General features: G+C 42.9%; 1 protein-coding gene across 1 annotated transcript in view; it reads left to right on the forward strand.

Moving 5' to 3' along the window:
- Positions 1-18,345, forward strand: part of LNX1 (ligand of numb-protein X 1, E3 ubiquitin protein ligase) — a 66,305-nt gene that overhangs the window by 32,913 nt on the left and 15,047 nt on the right. The window contains exons 3-6 of the mRNA XM_010013029.1: positions 1,101-1,256; positions 9,950-10,152; positions 12,862-13,233; positions 18,230-18,343. Of these exons, the coding sequence (XP_010011331.1) occupies positions 1,101-1,256; positions 9,950-10,152; positions 12,862-13,233; positions 18,230-18,343 (845 nt within the window). The remainder of the gene's footprint in view (positions 1-1,100; positions 1,257-9,949; positions 10,153-12,861; positions 13,234-18,229; positions 18,344-18,345) is intronic.

Genomic DNA, 18,345 nt, shown 5'->3' on the forward strand with positions numbered 1-18,345 from the left:
ACAGCTGGGGACAAACTGCACCAGGAAACTTTGCCTTGATCCTTCGCTGCACCCAGCTCTGAGTGTCATATTTGAAAAACATGGCCGGGCCAAAGGCAGACTTGGAAGCATTAACTGAGAGTTCAGAGTTTGTATTTGAGACCTCTGAAGCCAAAATGAATAGCCCATTTTGTGATGCACCAGTTGCATCTTGGGACAGTGGATGAAGGGCTGAAGAAAGACTAGAAAATGAGCAGCACCATCATCTTGTGTGCATGGGGCTAGAGAGACCAGGAAAGGGAGGGGGCAAGAAGAGAACACCAGAATGAAATTAATTCCCACTAGTTTTATTGAGTTTAGAGGCCACAGTCTGGTTTGAGGGCATGTTTTATTGTTAGATTACGGTGTCTGGCTAGCATGCAGAGCTTGAAGAGACAGAACAGCAACAGCCACGAAGATATCCTCATCAGGATGGAAAAAAGAGTGACGTTCTTTGAAAGCATTATGGCCTTTTTTTTCATTGCCTGACACAGGTTAAAATATGTGACATAGTTGGTCTGTCCCACCTGATAATCTCTGAACCTCTGACATGAAATTGTTGGCCATCACTGGCAATATCATTGGCTCCCCTTGGAAGCATCTCAGGGGTTTGAGGCAGTAGTGTGGGGTTTGGGTGTTTTTATTGTGGGTGTTTTTTCCCCCCATGAAGAGTTTCAACGACAACTTCCATCTTTTTTGTTTGTTTTTCTTCTTTCTTTTCCAAACTTCAAGAGTTTGGGAAGAGCTGCTTGCATCTACATGCGTTTTTCACAGGATTGTTGCTGATTCTGCCTTGACTGAGGATTATTCTCTCCCAGGCTCCCACACTCACAGGAGAATTTTGTGTGTGGCTGGTAAAAAACAGACAGGGAAGGTGACAATTCCAGGGTGTGGGACAGGGGTAGGGTAATTATACCCAGATTCCAGTGGGTGCAATCAGCTGGAGTCAAGGTGCAAAGGTGACATGCCGGCAGCCTTGCTGTTGATCTTATGCCCTATTGTATGCCTGTGGCTGCAGGAATGAAGTGGTTCTAGCCCAGAACTGCTGAGCTGTGTTGATCTGACTTTTCCTGCCGTTGCAGCTCGACACTTTGAACGCTCCACTATAAGAAGCAGATCTTTTAAAAAAATAAACAAGGCGTTCAGTGTTCTTCGAAGGACAAAAAGTGGAAGCGCCGTTTCCAACCAGGCTGACCGGGAAAGGGAGACTGTTGGAAACTCTGCTGCTGGAGAGGAAGGTAATGTTTTATTCTCCTTGTGTTACCACTTAAAATAGCTAGGTAGGGGACCCCAACCACGTGGGAACTGGATGTCTGTGACTGACATGTCTATCATGTGGTGGGCTGTGCATGATTAAATAAAAACAGAAAAGTCAATCTTTCCTTATATTATTGTTAAAAAAGCTGTTAGTGGCTGGCAGGCAAGAACATTGCTGGGGTGTGCAAGACCTCACGTAAGTCTGTTCTGGAAACAACCTGCGTGCTACATCCAGCCCAGTATCTAGCATGCGGGATGTGGGATCTGGGTGTCTGGGATCTGTTACTGGAGCTGTCATTGATTTGCTCTGTCATTTTGTTCAAGAGGCTCATCAGCATCTGTTTGTCCCCCTAAAGTAAACGGATCACAGCGATCATACATTATAGGAAATTCATGAGTTTTGGTTAGTGTTTAGGAAGCACCGGAAATTCCCAGTAGGCAGATGGTATGAAAGTGCAAAGGACTGTAATTATTCCAGCATTTCTGTGGGATCCTGGGTGACAGACTTATATTACCTCAGCCAGGCAGGTGATGAGGTAAGAATGCTCTGCTCTTAAACGGGGGGGAGAGGCAGGTTTGTCTGACGTATGTCAGGATGAGGGGTCTGGCAGGCAGTAATACACCATTTGGCATTCTCAAAGCAATAAGCAAATGTTACTAATTGCTTTGGACTGTAATTATGAAGCTGACATTAGCATTCATGCATCAAGAGGAAGTGATGATAGAGTGGGAATCATTGTCTTAATCAAGGTCTTCACTGAGCTTATAATTCCACTGCATGAAGCGCTCAGCACCTCATGTCTCTTCCCAGATCAAATGCCCAGAGTAAGGGCTTTAAGAAGACATAATATCCAATTTCCTTTTGCTCTGTACTTCAAGCTGTTATTGAAACCTATGAAAACAAGGAAGGACAGAAGGCTGCCAAATGCTGTGTATAGGCATCATTATTCTTGAAGTTGTGAATCAGAGAACAGTGTTCAACATTTCTTCTGCTTTATTTGCTTGTTTCTTCGGGAGAGTTTCACTAACTTGTTGCGTTCTTGGTGCTCACTCTCCTAGCCCACATACTTGTTGATGTAGCCAAAATAAAACCTGATAATTCAAAATTGTGAACTTTTTCCATAAAAATTATGTGAATATGCTCCTTGGCCTGAAAACACCATTTGATAACTTTATATCCCAAATATTTTATCATTTTTTTCCCTGAGTAAAATTTTGTAAATAAGTTGTCTACAGCTCTCTTTGAGCAGACAAATATATTTCTCACTACTTGCTTACAATGCAAATCCATTCTACGCAAAAGCCTGCCCTTCCTCAGATGGAGTGAAATTCTGCATGCCTCAAGTTCATGCTTTTCAAAAGACACCTCTTCAGGATGGGGCATAGACATTTGCATGAGCGCTTTGTACCTAGGCTTATAGATGACATGAGTTCCACTGAAAACTTGATTTCATGCCCAGAGTGTGTGGAGGATCTCGATGCCAACAGTACCTACCCGGTAACCCAATGCAATCCAGATGTTAACAGAAGGAGGTGTGAATATGGCAGTGACCTTTACATTTCCAGCAGAATGAAAAGCACTGTTGTCTCCTTTTCAAGGGACATTTAATGGGGCCCTGATGTGGCAATCATTCCAGGGCCGCAGTGACAGTGTCAAGATTGTCATTCTCTCCTTGAGTCTGCTTGTGGTTTTATTCCTCTGCACCAAGCATGCCTGTAAACTTCCAAATATACTCTACTGCACTGGAAAAATGAAGCAGGCATGTAATTATTTAATGAGCAGTTACTCTTACGTATGAGATCACAGAAGCTGTGTTCCTGAATTACTTTATTAATTACATTTGCAAAGAATGTATTTTGATTACAGAGTTCTAGAATTCAGTCTTTAAAAAATGCACACAAGTAACTTGCAGCAATACAAGTACTTTAACAAAGATGTCTACTCAGTCCTTTGCAACAGGTGCTTTCTGTAATGGCATCTCAAAGGCTCTCTGTTTTTTCTTTTTTGGAGAAGGAAATGAATATATTTCTTTCTGTAGCAGTTATCATCATCCTGCCAGCTGGAGGCTTGTTTTCTTCTGCAGTTCTGTCTGTTTTCTTTTCTTTATGTTTCTGAACCCTCAACTGTTCTGAGCAGTCTTCAGTTGGACTCCTAGTTAGAGTTGCTGGTCAGTCTCTAGGGATAACTGCAGTGTGCTCTGTCCTGTGCTCAGTAAAGGTCCGGTCCAAACCTATTGTAAAAAGGCAGACTCAAGTGTCCGTCTCCCCACGGCCATTCTGCTCTCCTGAGAATGGAAGTGCTCCTGGCCTCCGAGGTCCCCATACCTGGTGTGAAAGCTGCTGCTGCCCTGCCCCAGCTTTCACAGGTTCATGTCTGGGACCGCTTGAGAGCACAGCTCAGCCATGCCTCATTGCTCCAGATCACATGGCACCTCACCTCCTCTCTTGTGGCTCCTTTCTTCCCCAGGCTCAGTCAGTGCATGAGCAGAATAAAGCTGAGAATGTGCCAGCCTCACAGTAGTCACCGAGTAAAATAACCCCTTCTTGCTTATAACCTCTTCTTGATATAGGAGCTGTCAGATCATCTAGCAAAGCTCAATGTATTATAGTCCATCTGTCCCCAGTTTTCAGAATTCCCTCATCTTAGCTCAAAAGTCTGTGTTTAATCTGTGTTTTGCCAGTATCTTTGACAAAGGAGCTCTGAGATCAAAAACCTAGTGCATACCCATGTATTGGCCCTCAGCATCAGCAGCACTGATGTCAAATTAACTATTTGACCAGTGAAGAGTATGTAGGTGTGTTTAATCTGAAGTGCGTTTAATCTGAAGCTGATGTTGGGCCAATGGTCAGCTGCAATATGAGATGTGAGGGTCCAAGACAAAATAATCATTCCTGACGTGGGAGAAAAAATTATTCAATGAATCATAGAATGGTTTGGGTTGGAAAGGACCTTAAGATCATCTAGTTCCAACCCCCTGCCATGGCCAGGGACACCTCACAGAAGACCATGTCACCCAAGGCTCTGTCCAACCTGGCCTTGAACACTGCCAGGGGTGGAGCATTCGCAACTTCCTTGGGCAACCCATTCCAGTGCCTCACCACGCTCACTGTGAAGAACTTCTTCCTTATATATAATCTAAACTTCCCCTGTTTAAGTTTGAAGCCATTACCCCTTGTCCTATTGACGCAGCCACTGATGAAGAGTTCCTCTCCAGCATCCTTGTAGGCCCCAGGTAATCCTGATTCTGCTTAACTTGAAGTTGAATGCAGTACTGGTTTTAGAACACTCCTTTGTTACTCAGGGACAGTGAAAAATATGATGGCAAATGTGCTTCTGTTATAATTACAGTGGAGAATTTGTTACAGTCTAATGCTATCTTATACCTGGAGTTCGTAGCAGTCCTACACGGTGAAGAGTACTTCATGATTTCCATTTAGACCCCATGATTTGATTGTTTAAACAATGTCATATGCACCCATTTTGAATTTAAGTGATTCAGGCTTTCTTTGTTCCTCTGTTTAAATGTTTTGGTGACATTTTCGGTAGAGAACTGGTCAATGTCTGAAACAAAGAAAATGTTAGAAGAGAATGAAAAGTGTAACACTGGTAAGAAAATGCTTTGGTGAAGGAGGTGTTAAGATTTTCTCATTTTTAATAATTTGGTCATTTGTAACTAACCCATGCAAAGTATTTGTCTGTAGTGCAGCACCCAAGCTTGTGATATCTACCTGAGAGTTATCTCCTAAATAGCACTTACACCTACAGATAGTGTTCAACGTCTGAAGTAGAAGTTAGGAAAGTTTAAAAGAGATGGTTTCATTCTGAGATGTGAGGGAAGGTGACAGAGACATCCTTCCGGCATCGATGCATTTAAGATGTAATATCTTCTGACTGGGTCTACTAGTGTAAATGACCTTGACAATCTACTTAAATGATAGAATATCTCCAAGCAAAGACTATTCCAGCGTTGCTATGCTTGTTCGTATCACTGTGCTCTTAGTTTGGCATCACACCCTAAATTTGCTTCCAAGAAAGACTAGAAAGATATGTACTCTTTACCCAAACCAATCTACAAATACAAGTTGTAAACCAGCTGACGCTTTAGGAGGAAAGAATTTGAGAATGCAGTTTCAAAAACCCCTGTACAGCTTTACAGTAAAAGGGAGTCTGTGCTGCTGGTTTTCAAAAACATTCATCAGTTCCATTCTACAGTCAAGCCATTGTAAAATAAATTGAATTTGTGATTGCTTGAGGACATCAAACATTGTTCAAAGTCAAATTCATTCTTCTTAGGCTCATGGTGGGTGCAGTTCTACCATCTGTTACTGCTTTCCAGCAGTCAAGACCAAGATGTCCCTGGCAGGCACTGGTGGGACCACAGAACAGACTCTTCTGTTGTACGGGTGTATCTCACTCCTACTGTTCAGTCTGAGCCTTGTTGTATTTTTTATATATATATGTATATATTTAAAATAGATAAATATTATAAATACTTCAATGTTTGGGAAAAGTACATAAAGAAAAAAAAAGGTAAGTGAAACAGATGGGTCTAGGTATCAACCATTTTACGGCCTTAAGGTTCTCTGTATGCAGGAAAGAAAGTTGCTTATCCAGCCCCAGGACAAGGCAGTGCAGCCCAACCAAATTGTGTCTCAGGAAAGCTGCACCCTGCAGGGATCCCATGCTGTTCCTGTTTTCCCCAGATTTGATTCAGTTGCAGTTCCAACTTCCCAAAACAGCTGCTGGAAATCTTACAGAACTGGTTCAAAGCACTCTGCTCCAGGATGATGAGCCAGGAAATTTCCAGAAGAGAAAGATTTGCTCTGTAGCATTTCCTCCCACTGCAGACTGATAAACTTTGCCTGCTGTAGATGAGATAGCCACAACTCTTTTGAGATATGTTCAGCTGTACAACGTTTTAGTTATTCTGGGACTCCGTTGGTAAGAGGAATGTCCAGAAGCCAGAAGAGACATTAGAGCTGGCATTGACGCCTGCATCGGACCAGCACCCCTGCCGAATTTTTGGAAGGCATTAAATCAAAATGATGGCAAACCACCGGGAGAATGAAATACTAAATGAAAATCAATGGGGAAGGAAGAGTTGCAGAACAAAGTCACAGACACAAGACTTTTCCAAGAATAGGTTACACAAGATCCATTTAAATTCTAGTGACCAGGTGCTGGGAAGCATGAGTGTGTCCCTGCAGATGGCTTTCTTTGTGGCTGACACCTCACATCAGTCAGACCTGATCTAAATAAGGACTCGCAACCTCAGACACCAAGTTTTGTTTCCAGTGACCTTTGATTAATCTGGTCTCAAGAGTCATAGAAAACATTACACAGTGCTTTGTCACACTGGATACTGGGAATGAAGGTAGAAGTTATCCTGATGGCAGCGCTGTCAGAAGGAGCATGGTGCACACAGAAGTCAACCGAAACCTGAGCACTGAAGAAATGCTACCATTAAGTGTTATAAACTGTGGGGATAAAATATTAAGCATACTTAATGTTTTGTATTACAATCTCATGTCCGCTATACTAATGAGTACTCAGTGTCCTACATCATTCCAGACATGCAGAGTTTAATATGTAAAGCTGGTCTCTCCAAAGTCACTTGTTACTGTAATGGGATGTGTGAAAATAGCCATAAAATTGCACTAATATAAAGAAAATATTACTTGAGGGGAAAAGCACACACAGTCTTTCTGAATGCAGATGACATTTTATTATATTGACAGATTCAGAACGCTCCATACAACCCCTGGTGACAAAACCACAACACTCTGTGGAAATACCTGCAAGAATCACCAAAAACAAGACAGAAAGTTTACTTCTTTCTAAATTCAGCAGCTCTTCGATATTTAAGGACTGGAAATGTAAAATGGTGAAGAAAGGTATGCAATACTCCTGGGTTTTCCTGCTCTGGAAAACCTGGTCAAAGAGAATGCAGAATTCTAATTAAGAATATAAGGGAAATGGGTCTGTGCAAACTGATGCTCCAGCCTCACAATAGGCTGTGTATACGTGAATGGTACTGGCCTTCAATCCAGTTGGAGTCCCTTAAATTCAGCTGTTGTATGCAACCATTCACTGTATGCAACCAAGTGCTGAAACAGGGTCTTCCTCTTCTGGGTATGGTACATACCTTAGAAAAATTCAAATTAAAGACATTGATTTCCAGACATGGCTTCATCTTGACATAGGCATGGTAGGTTTTGATCAATCTGCACACAATGTATGCAGACTGGTGAAAAAGTGATTGTGAATTTTCTTCTTTAAAAATGTATGTATTTATGTATTTTATACCATTAGTTTGTCAAACTTACTGTTAGTTTATCAAAATAGACACTGGTCTTTCACTTACCACAGTCTAGGTTGTCGGTAATACAAATGTCCATGTATGTTTCTGGGATGAAACAAGAGGCAAGTCTTCAATGAAGAGAACAGAAATTAAGGGATCATGGAGTTGTTTTGGTTGCTTGGCCCATCTGAGGAGAAAATGGTGTCATTTGTTAGTTATACTTGATAAAGAAATCAAATGAAGACAGGAGGTGAAGCAGTACATCTGCTAACTATGAAAAGAGAAACCTTAGTGACTTGCAGACTGGCAAGAAAAACATCTTGGGAAGATTTGTTTTGCTGTAGACTGCACATTTTGGAAAGAAATTAAGGATTAAAAAATCTTCTAGAAGAATCTGCTTAAAGTCATATTGAAGTCAGCCAAGTGCCACTGCAAGACTTAATAAACCAGTTAAGGCATTGTTTAAGATGCAAAGAAACTTTTATAAAGATATATATGCCTTACATAAGTGCAGAGACTTTTTCACTGCCACATTGCTCTGATTTTGCCCTGGGGTAATTACAAACTAAAATAACATGCGAGTGTCAATAGCTTGTTCAGTCCACAGTTCTCCATGGTCCAGAAATATGACTGGGTAATTCCTTTAGAAAAAATTTCAGAAAAAGGTATGGGAGAATGAGTGTTTGAATCAAAAAGCAGTTTGTTACAACATAAAGGGAAATCATGCAATGGGAAATTGAATTATTTCTGCTTTAGGACCACTTTGGTAGTATTCAAAATGTACAGAGATATTTATTTATGCTATTTCTCTGCAGAGAAGATCTGGGGATCCAGATTATCATTTGCACCCTTATAGCCACACTGAGAGTGTAAAAAGTGCACACTTACTCTGATGTAGAGATCAGGCCCCCGGTGATTTCTGAGGAGTACTTGTATCTTCTGACTTCAAAGACCCCACTGAGATGCCAGAGTTAATTGCCTCTTTCTTCTAACATAGTAGTGGAGAGAGTTCAGCACGTCCAGGGGTGATTTAGTGGTGAAGCGGGTATCACTCCCTTTGGGTGCCCATGTGCTATAAAGGAGGAGGGAGAAAGTAGATCCTCAAATTATGTATGTGGCTTAAAGGTCTGGATTTAGATGGAGACAATCCACTCTTCAGGCTAGAGAGAAGTGCGCAACTTACAAGCTGGGCAAATAATGTTCAGGTGATAGACAAGCATGGGGAAAATAAAGGACCTTCCATTCCTGAGACATTAAAGTTGTGTGCAAAACTGAAGTAAACTCATATTAGCATAGAAACTGCTACTACGAGAGTATAAACTAAATGAGTACGTGGATATATATACTGTATAGATAACTAGATAGACTTTATTGCCTGTCAACTCTGTGAAAACCACAAAGTCGAAGTCTGTGCTACCGGTAGGTGCTTTTTACAGACGTGGAGGAAGACAGCTTCCCACCCCGAAGAACATATGATCAGAGAAGTGGTAAGGGATGCAACATGGTGTTTCTTAGTATTTTTTCCTATTCTTTCTTTCCCCTTGCTCTCTGTCCAAAGGTTTTGGTGTGTTGCTGGTTTGTTGTCCACTAACTCTGTAGCAGAAAATGTTTCTTCTCTCCTGGATACTGCTCTGTTAATTTTCATTTAACACTTCACTGCTATTAGTAACAGTCACTGTACTTTCATTTCTAAAATAGGTATTGAAAAAATATTAGCACTTAATTTTTTTGACTTACAGCTTTTTCATATAAACATTGGATTGGACCACACACAAAAAAAACAAAAGCTTTTTCTCACTTAGGGGTTGCCTGAGAAATCCTAACCTTTCTATTAGCCAAAGGTAAAAAAATGCTTCCTTGGATGTCACTAGCCAATCACCCAGTCATCAGCACCAAAATTGGAGGAAAACAGGGCAGCCTGGGGTGCTACTGGTGCGATGTGTGCCGTCCACCACAGCAGGGATGGATGTTTGTTGAAATGTCCATGTCCATCTGCCCAAGGGCCAGCAAAGAACCGTGGCCTAGTTCAGAGGAGTCTCTGGTGGCTAAAAATGTATTTTGTTCCCTTAAAATATTAGCACATATAACTTTTTAAGTTACATTTAAACATTTCATCTGTCTGGATTACGTCAAAGCTTCAGGGCTGTGTTTTGGGGAGGAGGGGGAAAGGAACTTTGAATATATAATTGAAAAAAGATCCCTTCAAGTCCACTCAGCAGCCATACATATACTTTCCTCCCTACTTAGTATAAATCACATCCATGAATAAAACCTAGTTTGAATAACTAACAGGTACTTGAAGCTGTGCAGGGCATGTTTTAACAAACCAAAGCTGTGATGTCAAATAAACACCTTGCAATGTGCATTTCCAGGTTTCCCCAGGTTGTATCACCTGATTCCAGATGGGGAAATCACCTGCATTAAGATCAACCGTACCGATCCCCATGAAAACCTGGCCATTAGGATTGTGGGAGGCAGTGAGACTCCTTTGGTTCACATTATTATACAGCACATTTATCAAGATGGGGTAATTGCCAGAGATGGAAGATTGCTGCCTGGAGACATGATACTAAAGGTACAGTACTGTGGAGGTACAAGAATAAGATGGTGTAAGTCAATCCTGAGATGAGATTTGCAGTGGGGGTTGTTTGTGTGGCTTACAATAACACATGCAAAAAGATGTTCAGCACCTCTGCATGCTCAACAGGTTTTGAGGCTCACAGATTTGTTTATTTTTCCAATTCACTGCCATGTCTCTCTGATTTCTAACCAAACACAGTAGATCCAAAATGCAATGTAGCACAATAGACTGTTTGCATTTCTGACCCACTGGTGCAAAAGATTTTTTCTGAAAGCAGAGGCTGGGCTTTTTGCCCAGTTTATTTCTACTGAACTGCGGTCTTAAATCTCAGTTAGTGAGGTTTCCACTGCCTTACATCCCACTTACACTAGGATAGGTGGCAGGGGTCTGATTGGTGTTAAGTTATTTCAGCAACTAGCTCTTCTGTATGACACGCTGAGCACTGTGGTGTGAGACACTGCCTGCTCTATTCTGAGAGTGTTGCTCCAGCAGCAGCCACAGGTGAAATCTCTAAGAACAAATATGAGCAGCATTCAGGCATCAGCTGTTGGCTGCTACTTCTGCTTCTCTTTCTGTAGAAATGGATAGCAGGTGAACAAGAATTAGGCTAGATGGTTAAAGATCATTTATCTTATGAGTCGTTGCTTCAGCAATAGCTTCTGAATGGGAATTGCATTCTCAGCTGCCCCAGTGACTTGGAGCTCTGCAAGGATGCAAAATTATATCAATGCTTCAGTCCTTAGAACAAAAGAGTGATGGCAGAAAATACTAGTTCCTTCTCTTGCTTTGATCATGTGTAGTTGGAGTGCACATGTATATTCACATTGCAAGCCCAAAGGTACAGCTGCAGCTCACCCAGATATACCTCAAGCAGCTTAAATCAGGTAGCTCAAATTTTGGTGACAGCATGGCCAGAGATTTCAAAGAGCTCAGCACAGGCTTTCCAAATTACAGGTAAACATTTGAGCATGGCCCATGGATAGACTGGTGCTGGTACCCAGGCTAGCTCATGTGGCATTAGCTGGGGTAAGGCTACAGGAGCTGGAAGTGGAGTGGACTGCAAGGTCTGGCATCCATATCTCAAGGTCGTCTTTCAGGTGGGACCACTCTGGATGCCCATCTTGCTGCCTGTTCTGGCATGCCTGGCTGGTAGGGTTAATGAGTAGTTCTCCCAGCCCTACTGACTTCTACAATGTATTCCATGTACGTAATTATTAAGGATACCGTCCTTTGAAGTTCAGAGCACCACCTGTAAGCCACCATGCTTTCCTGGCTTTTGCTGACCCCAGTGGTAGCTGAGGGCACTTGAGGCATGCCAGGGTTGTGACATGAATTCTGTTTCATGTCTGACAGACCGTGACCAAAGGGGTTTCTCAGGATCATGATGTGGGCATACTTTGCTCTGGCACTGTTCAAACATACCTCTGGATAGTGGTTCCAGGTGGCAGCTGAATGGATGAGAGTCACCCAGTCATGCGTTTAGAGGAGGCTTTTTGTCCTGGTGCCAGCTTAGAGCAGCAGAGTTAATGGCACCACTGAGCCAAAACAGTTTCTGCAGAACACATCCAAACTGCAGTGGGAAGCTGTGATTGCAGCACGGATGGGCCCACCTAAGCTCTCCCTAGCTGTGGCTGACTGCCCAGAGATTTACCAAGGATTCCCATCAATTCCAGTCCCATGCTGCTGCAGCTCACGCCATCTGTGGTATCCAAGCTGGTAACTTAAAGGTGACTGAGCTGTGTCTCTAGGGGTGCAGTCTCTCCATCAAACCACAGCAGGGACAGCCCCGTCATGCCCACAAAGGTAGTCTGCAAAAGCCAACACCAGTTGAATGCTTTTGTCCATGCTGGGGAGCATTTCTGTTGCACTTTGGAGATGTTTGTTAATATATAAATGGTTCAACCCGTGCAATGTGAAACTATATGGAAATAACTTGTCTGATTCAGGTTTTCCAGCTAGCAATGAATTACAGCCTTCCAAATGGTTTTCATTTAGCAATGATAAGGCGCAATACCTAGTCACTGTTACACACACGGGCATGACAGGATTGACTGGAAGTTCTTTTTTAATCTTTCTTTTCCCCACTCAAATTACAGAAGTGGCAGTTAGGCAGTGTTACCACCATATGAGATAAATCTTACCTGGAAAACACTAAGAAACATAAAAAGCCCAATTCCGTGGTGTGGTAAATCAGTATAATAGCTAGTAAATATGCAGGGCATTTAAACTTCTTCTTGAGGCTCTTTTAATCATTTTAATTAGAGATTCGTTAGTTGGGAGCACTTTTTACCGTACCTAGAACAGCTAGGAGATAATGAGGAAGAGAAACAGCAGGAAAGTGGTGGGAGTGAAAGGAAAAGCTGGCAAGCCTATTTGAAGTCAGAAGCTAGTGGAATAAAACTAAGATATATGAAAGGATATTGGAGCTTGAGAAGGAGCAACAATAAAGCTGAAAAATAACATGTATGTCTGGAGACTACCACGAAGAAAAGGGGAAAAAAAAGGCAGAAAGTGTCTGTACAGCGCGTCCTTTCCTTGGGGGGAAGAGTGTTCTGCACCACAGACTTGGCCTCCTGCATGACACAGTTTGAAATAGCACACGTCACTTCATATGCAGACATCTGTGAAAACAGAGCTGCCTTCTCCAGTGCCAATTCAAATTAGACCGTCTTTCTGCTGCTGATTTACACTTCTGTCTTCCAGGTAAATGGCATGGATATCAAAAATGTGCCTCACAGCTATGCCCTGTCAATCCTGAAGCAACCCTGCCATGTGCTCCGACTGACAGTGCTCCGAGAGCAGAGGTACCGGTGCCGAAACAGCGGACTTCCCCTCGATGCTCACTGCAATAGGGATGACAGTTTCCATGTTGTGCTAAACAAAAGCAGCCCGGATGAGCAGCTGGGCATAAAGCTGGTTCGCAGGGCCGATGAGCCAGGGGTGTTTATTTTCAACTTGCTGGAAGGTGGCGTGGCTGCCCGTGATGGACACCTTCAGGAGAACGACAGGGTATTGGCCATCAATGGGCACGACCATCGGTATGGCAGTCCAGAGAGCGCAGCCCAGCTGATACAGGTTTGTCACCATCACTTTGACCCCAGTTTCTGAACTTTGCAGGACCCAAGCAGTGTTATTTGCTCCGTTCTTTGCAGAGCAGGGGCCAGACTTCATGTGCATGTTTTTGTGGGAGGAAAGGAGATGTGTCAAGCTCAGATGGGAATTTAAATCTCTAAAAGCTCCTTGGTTTCACTTGTAGGTACAAGAGTGAATATGGGCATGGACTCTTGCAGTGATGCCTGTTACCATCAGGCTTTGTAATGTACAGATCAATGTAAACTTCCATGCATTCTGTGCATTACCAAAGAGTGATGACATCTGCCAAAACACAGGCCATCCTGAACCTTGGGAGCTCTGGGTCAAGCTAGGTCCTAGCTCCTCCAGCTCAGAAGGAGCCACAGTGATTCCTGGTGCAGCCCTGGAGCAAACCAGAGCAGTCTAAGGCAATGGACAGCATGTTTCAGGATGAACATCACCCTCCCAGTCTCAGTGATCTCTCATGGGTGTGTTTAACAACTGAAGGTACTCTATAGATATTCCTTACCTAAATCCAGCATATGGAAATTCAGATGTTTTGGAAAAAATGGATCTGTAGCTTTCATGCACATTTATTTAGACTTGCATGGAGAACTAAAGGGGTGCCTCTGCAGTGCACTAAACAGTCTTACCACAAAACTGTCAGAAAAAAAGCCCTGTGCCTTTCTCAGCTACAAGATCAGTCAGCTTCTGCCTAATTTCCCCTCCAGAAATATTGTCATTTTTCTTTCTTTACAGCCTATGTTTTTAGAAAACTTTAACATAAAAAGTAAAGCCAAGAATCTTTTGTTGCTTTTATCTCATGTTTATAGCAGTTATTATACTCGTGCAATTTTACATTTCATTTGGAGGCATGCAGAATGTTCACATATTGGAGAATTTCATACGCCTTCATAACAAGATGTCAAACCAGACTGGCTGCTTCCCTGTTTCGACAGGTATAATCAGAGTAACATGAGTCGAGCTGAAAGAAGCATTTGAATCCTTGCTTTTGTGGAAAGGATTCCTCCTTTAGCATAGGTTCACAGTTGGCTGTAGCCAACTTTTATTGGGACGCTTACAGCCTAAGTAAAGAGAACGGCGTCCCCTTGCGTAATGCCGGTTGTTGAAATTCCGATCCAGCATCTTTCTGGATAACTTTATGTGGCTCACTAACTGGGAGCAGAAGGCAGTGGCGGGGGGAGGTTTAAATTCTCCAACGGGAACAAGTCTGGAATGAAAACCTTTCTGAAAAATTGGTATTCTTGGAACAGTTCTTCATGGCTACAAAACAAGGCAACAATGCTTCATAAGCAAAAAACACATGCAAGCTAGAGATGAAATGGAAAAAATGACTAATGAGACCATTCACACACAAGTGTTTAAAAGCGCAACTAAAGCTCTTATTGGCTTCCAAAGAGTGGATGTTATTTATAATTATGCTTGAAAGGCACACCAGTCCCTGGGAATTTAAACAACATGCCCATCAAAGGGGAGACTCAGGTTTCTAAACAGCCAGGATTACATTGCACTGATGCAAGCTCTATGAATCACATTTGTCTAACGCAAAATTCCTGGAACCTGTGTCTTTTCTGTCATGTTTTTTCATCAATTATCATTTGCCTTTCCTGTTTCCATGTTACGCCAGAGAAAAACCATTATGCTGAAACCACAAGTGGTTTGCATTTTCTTCTTACACGAAGGGATGTTTTACTGTGCCCTCTGATTTCTCAACAGTATCCTGTGTGCTGTCACTCACAGCACACTAAGCTCTTCAAATTATTTGCAGTGGAAGTTTCAAATACACTACTGGTTTCTTTAAAAATGGAACTAAGTTTAACTGAAAGGTAGTGGTGGTGGCTTGTTAGGACAAGCACGGCTGGGAGAACATCAGATTTCTGTAGAATCTGGTTACTTTTGTCTTCTAAATAATGAATAATTGAGACAAATCTGATTCTGCAGGCCGTTAGCGATTATATATTAGCATATGCGAAGCAGTTGTTAATCAATGGATTAAGCGTCTGACTGTTTATAAGCTCAGTCACAAGAACTGGAATGAAGAAAACATGTAAGTCCTAATTAGGAACGTGCACACATCGTAACACTTGGGAGTTTGCTGCTTCCCATTTGTCGCATCATCTTTAGTCATGGCCTTGTGTCAGATGTGGCACTTCTAATCTAAATAACGTGACATTCCACATCTGTTTTCCATGAAAGTGACAAGAAAAGGAACAAGGTAACAGATCAGTGGGTGCTCATGTGAGCACATCAAGCCGAGCTGCACAGGTTGAGCCAGGCTTTACTGCCCCCAGATGTTCACCCTCCTCCCTCCCTCTTTCCCCCGCTGCAGTTCAGAGCAGCTGTGACAGGCACACGTGTCTCCATCACGACAACCACCACCAGCAGAAAGCAGGTCGTGATGCTGAGCACATCCTCGCTCCATCATCCCTGCAAGAGATGGGGCAGCTTCTTGCCAAGAGCAGCACTGCTGCCTTTCTTCAAGATGCAGTTGCCTACTAGATGCTCAGAAGCTGCCACCAAGTCTCTGCCTCTCTGCTTGGTTTGCTTTGGCCATAACACAGCTTTAGTTCTAGTAGATTGTTTCAGCTATTAGTTGTATTCAGTTTTAAAGCTAGCCTCATTTCTTTAATTCTTACTTCAGCATAACATCCAGAGAAGGAATTGTGGGAAAAACAAGTAGTAAGAGGGAGAGAGGGAGGGGTCAGAATGAAGCAGTCATTAATATTCTGATCAGGAGATATGTTAATGGGTTTTGTTTGGAAGTACATAAATACTAAAGCCGGTCTTGTTGTTTGGGTAACTTCTTAAAGCACTCTGGACTTCTGAGAAATTATTCAACCTGACTGACCTGGAGACAAATGTGACATTGCAATGGAGACTCTTGTTGAACTTTTGCTAGTCATTGTAAGGGAATTAATCACATTTACAACCTTCCTCTAAATAACCAACTTTGAGACTAACCATGTGGCAGCAGATGAGTTTTAAACAGAAGTTGCGTAAGTTGAGGTTGTTTGTTTTAGAGAAAACTGGATTTTTGCGAGGCCATATGCCCTTAGGAGGTTTAGTCTTGTATTGTTCAGTTCTATCTCAATCATATTACACACGAGGGACCAGGGCAGTTTCCTTTACTCTGAGTCGCAGCATTCTGCTTTTGGGTACCAGTTGAGTCCAGAGTCCAGGAATTAATACTTCATAAAAGCAGACATAGTAAAAGTACCTAGGAAGTTATTTTGAATATGTGTGTATGCACCAAACGGTTTATTACGAATCTGTGAAGATTCAAGTTGCTGGTGAGAAAACTAGGATCCCCCAAGATACTGGGCAAGTAACAAAGTAGTGCACGTATTTTACTGAGCTATCACCTGCCTCGGAGATAGCACAGCCTGAACATGCGGATTTCAGGCTTGAAGTTGGAGGTTTAGGAGAGGTAGGTCGCTTGCTTTTGTAACTAACAGTGGCATTTTTCAAAAGCACTTCCTAACTCTCAGCTGCCACTGCTGGATCCAGGTCCAGAAAAGACAAACCAAACTATAAAAACAAAACCCCAGGGGGGGCCTCCTCTGGCTTCTGTTAATTGTCTGCGGGAGATTTGATTTCAATAGCGCAACTGGATCTGGGTTTGGTTTCCAGCTGTTCACTCAACACCAGCTTTCCTTGGAGCTTCTCCCTAGCGATTAGGGCACATCTGCACGCCAGCAACCAACTCTGGAGGTCTGATGCCCTTGGGGCCTGTGGTACCAAAAAGCATCGCTGCTGCAGCCCCAGGGGGATCAGACCTCCAGGGATGCTTGCAGGAGGCTCCACATTAAATAAAGAGCAGCTCCTCGGTAGTAACCTGTGAGCAGGCAGGCAGGACTCCCTCTGGAGACCCCCTCCGGAGACCCCCTCCTTCCTGCCAGAGCATCAGGGTCTTTAGCCTGGACAGGAGATTAGAGGATTAATCTTTTATCTTCTGGGAATGCTTCTATAGCATTGAGGTTATTTCTGCACTTCAGTTCAGTATGTTGTTTAGCCCCTATGGCAGACATCTACGATTTACCCAGTTAAAACCCACTCCCTCTCGGCTCTGTCTTCTCACCCTCCTTGTCATGAATAGATTCATATGAGCCTCACTCAGGAAAAAATGAAGCCATTTGCTTCTAGGGAAACAGTGCTGATTCAGTAAGGCAGAGAAAAGTCACTGGTACACAGAATTAATAACACCGGTATCAGGCACACAAACACCACCTTAAAAATATTGAGCAAACATAACTCAGTAGAAGCTTTGTATCACCTCTCAGGCACATAAGTATTACGACTGTACTGTGCAAAAAGGCCCAGAACCATTTTGAGCTTATTTTGGGTTAAGTGTTTTTGCAGTTTCTGTTCCTAGCCTGAAGGGTTAAACTCCGCTACTCTATGTGCTTGCTCGTGTCCTCCCTCTTTCCCCGTGCTTTGGTACAGTAGGTTTTTACTCTCAAAATGATTGCACACCCCTTTTTTTAAGCTGCCTTACATTTATCATGCTTGTTGCATGCAGGTGAACTCGATTACATCGTTTATTCCCTACTTCCACCAGCCAAGGCTTGAGCACCTCCCTGATTACAGGGTTAATTACACCTTTTTCAGAGCTCTGGTTGTCTGTCTCTCTTCCACACCAGGCATGTTGCTGTCCTACAGTGGTGTACAAAGGCATGTGCAAGAGTTGATCAGCACTCACTGTGGTGGATCTCTGCTTCCAGCCAAATCTGGGACAGATAAGAAGGATTTTTCAGAGTTAACATCACATTTTCAATAGAAATATTAAGTAGCTGGCAGTAATTTTTTATGGTCTTTATTGACCTGAACTGATGCTATGGCTTTATGTCATTGGAACCATATCAGTGGGAAATCCAAACTATGCTTAAACAGGACCTGCATCCTGTGAGTCCTCTGGGGCTGAAGTGCAGGGGCTTACTGCACTGGGGCTGTGGAATTCATGCTGTACATTTTCCTGCAGGCCAGTGAGAAGCAGGTTCATTTCATCGTGTCACGGCAGACCAGGCAGCAGCCCCCTGACATCCTACAGGAGACAGGCTGGAGTTACAGCAGTGGCAGCCTGCAGCCCTGTCCCGC

Source organism: Nestor notabilis, unplaced genomic scaffold, assembly GCF_000696875.1.
Source record: "Nestor notabilis isolate BGI_N333 unplaced genomic scaffold, ASM69687v1 scaffold24350, whole genome shotgun sequence".
NCBI classification, from domain to species: domain Eukaryota; kingdom Metazoa; phylum Chordata; class Aves; order Psittaciformes; family Psittacidae; genus Nestor; species Nestor notabilis.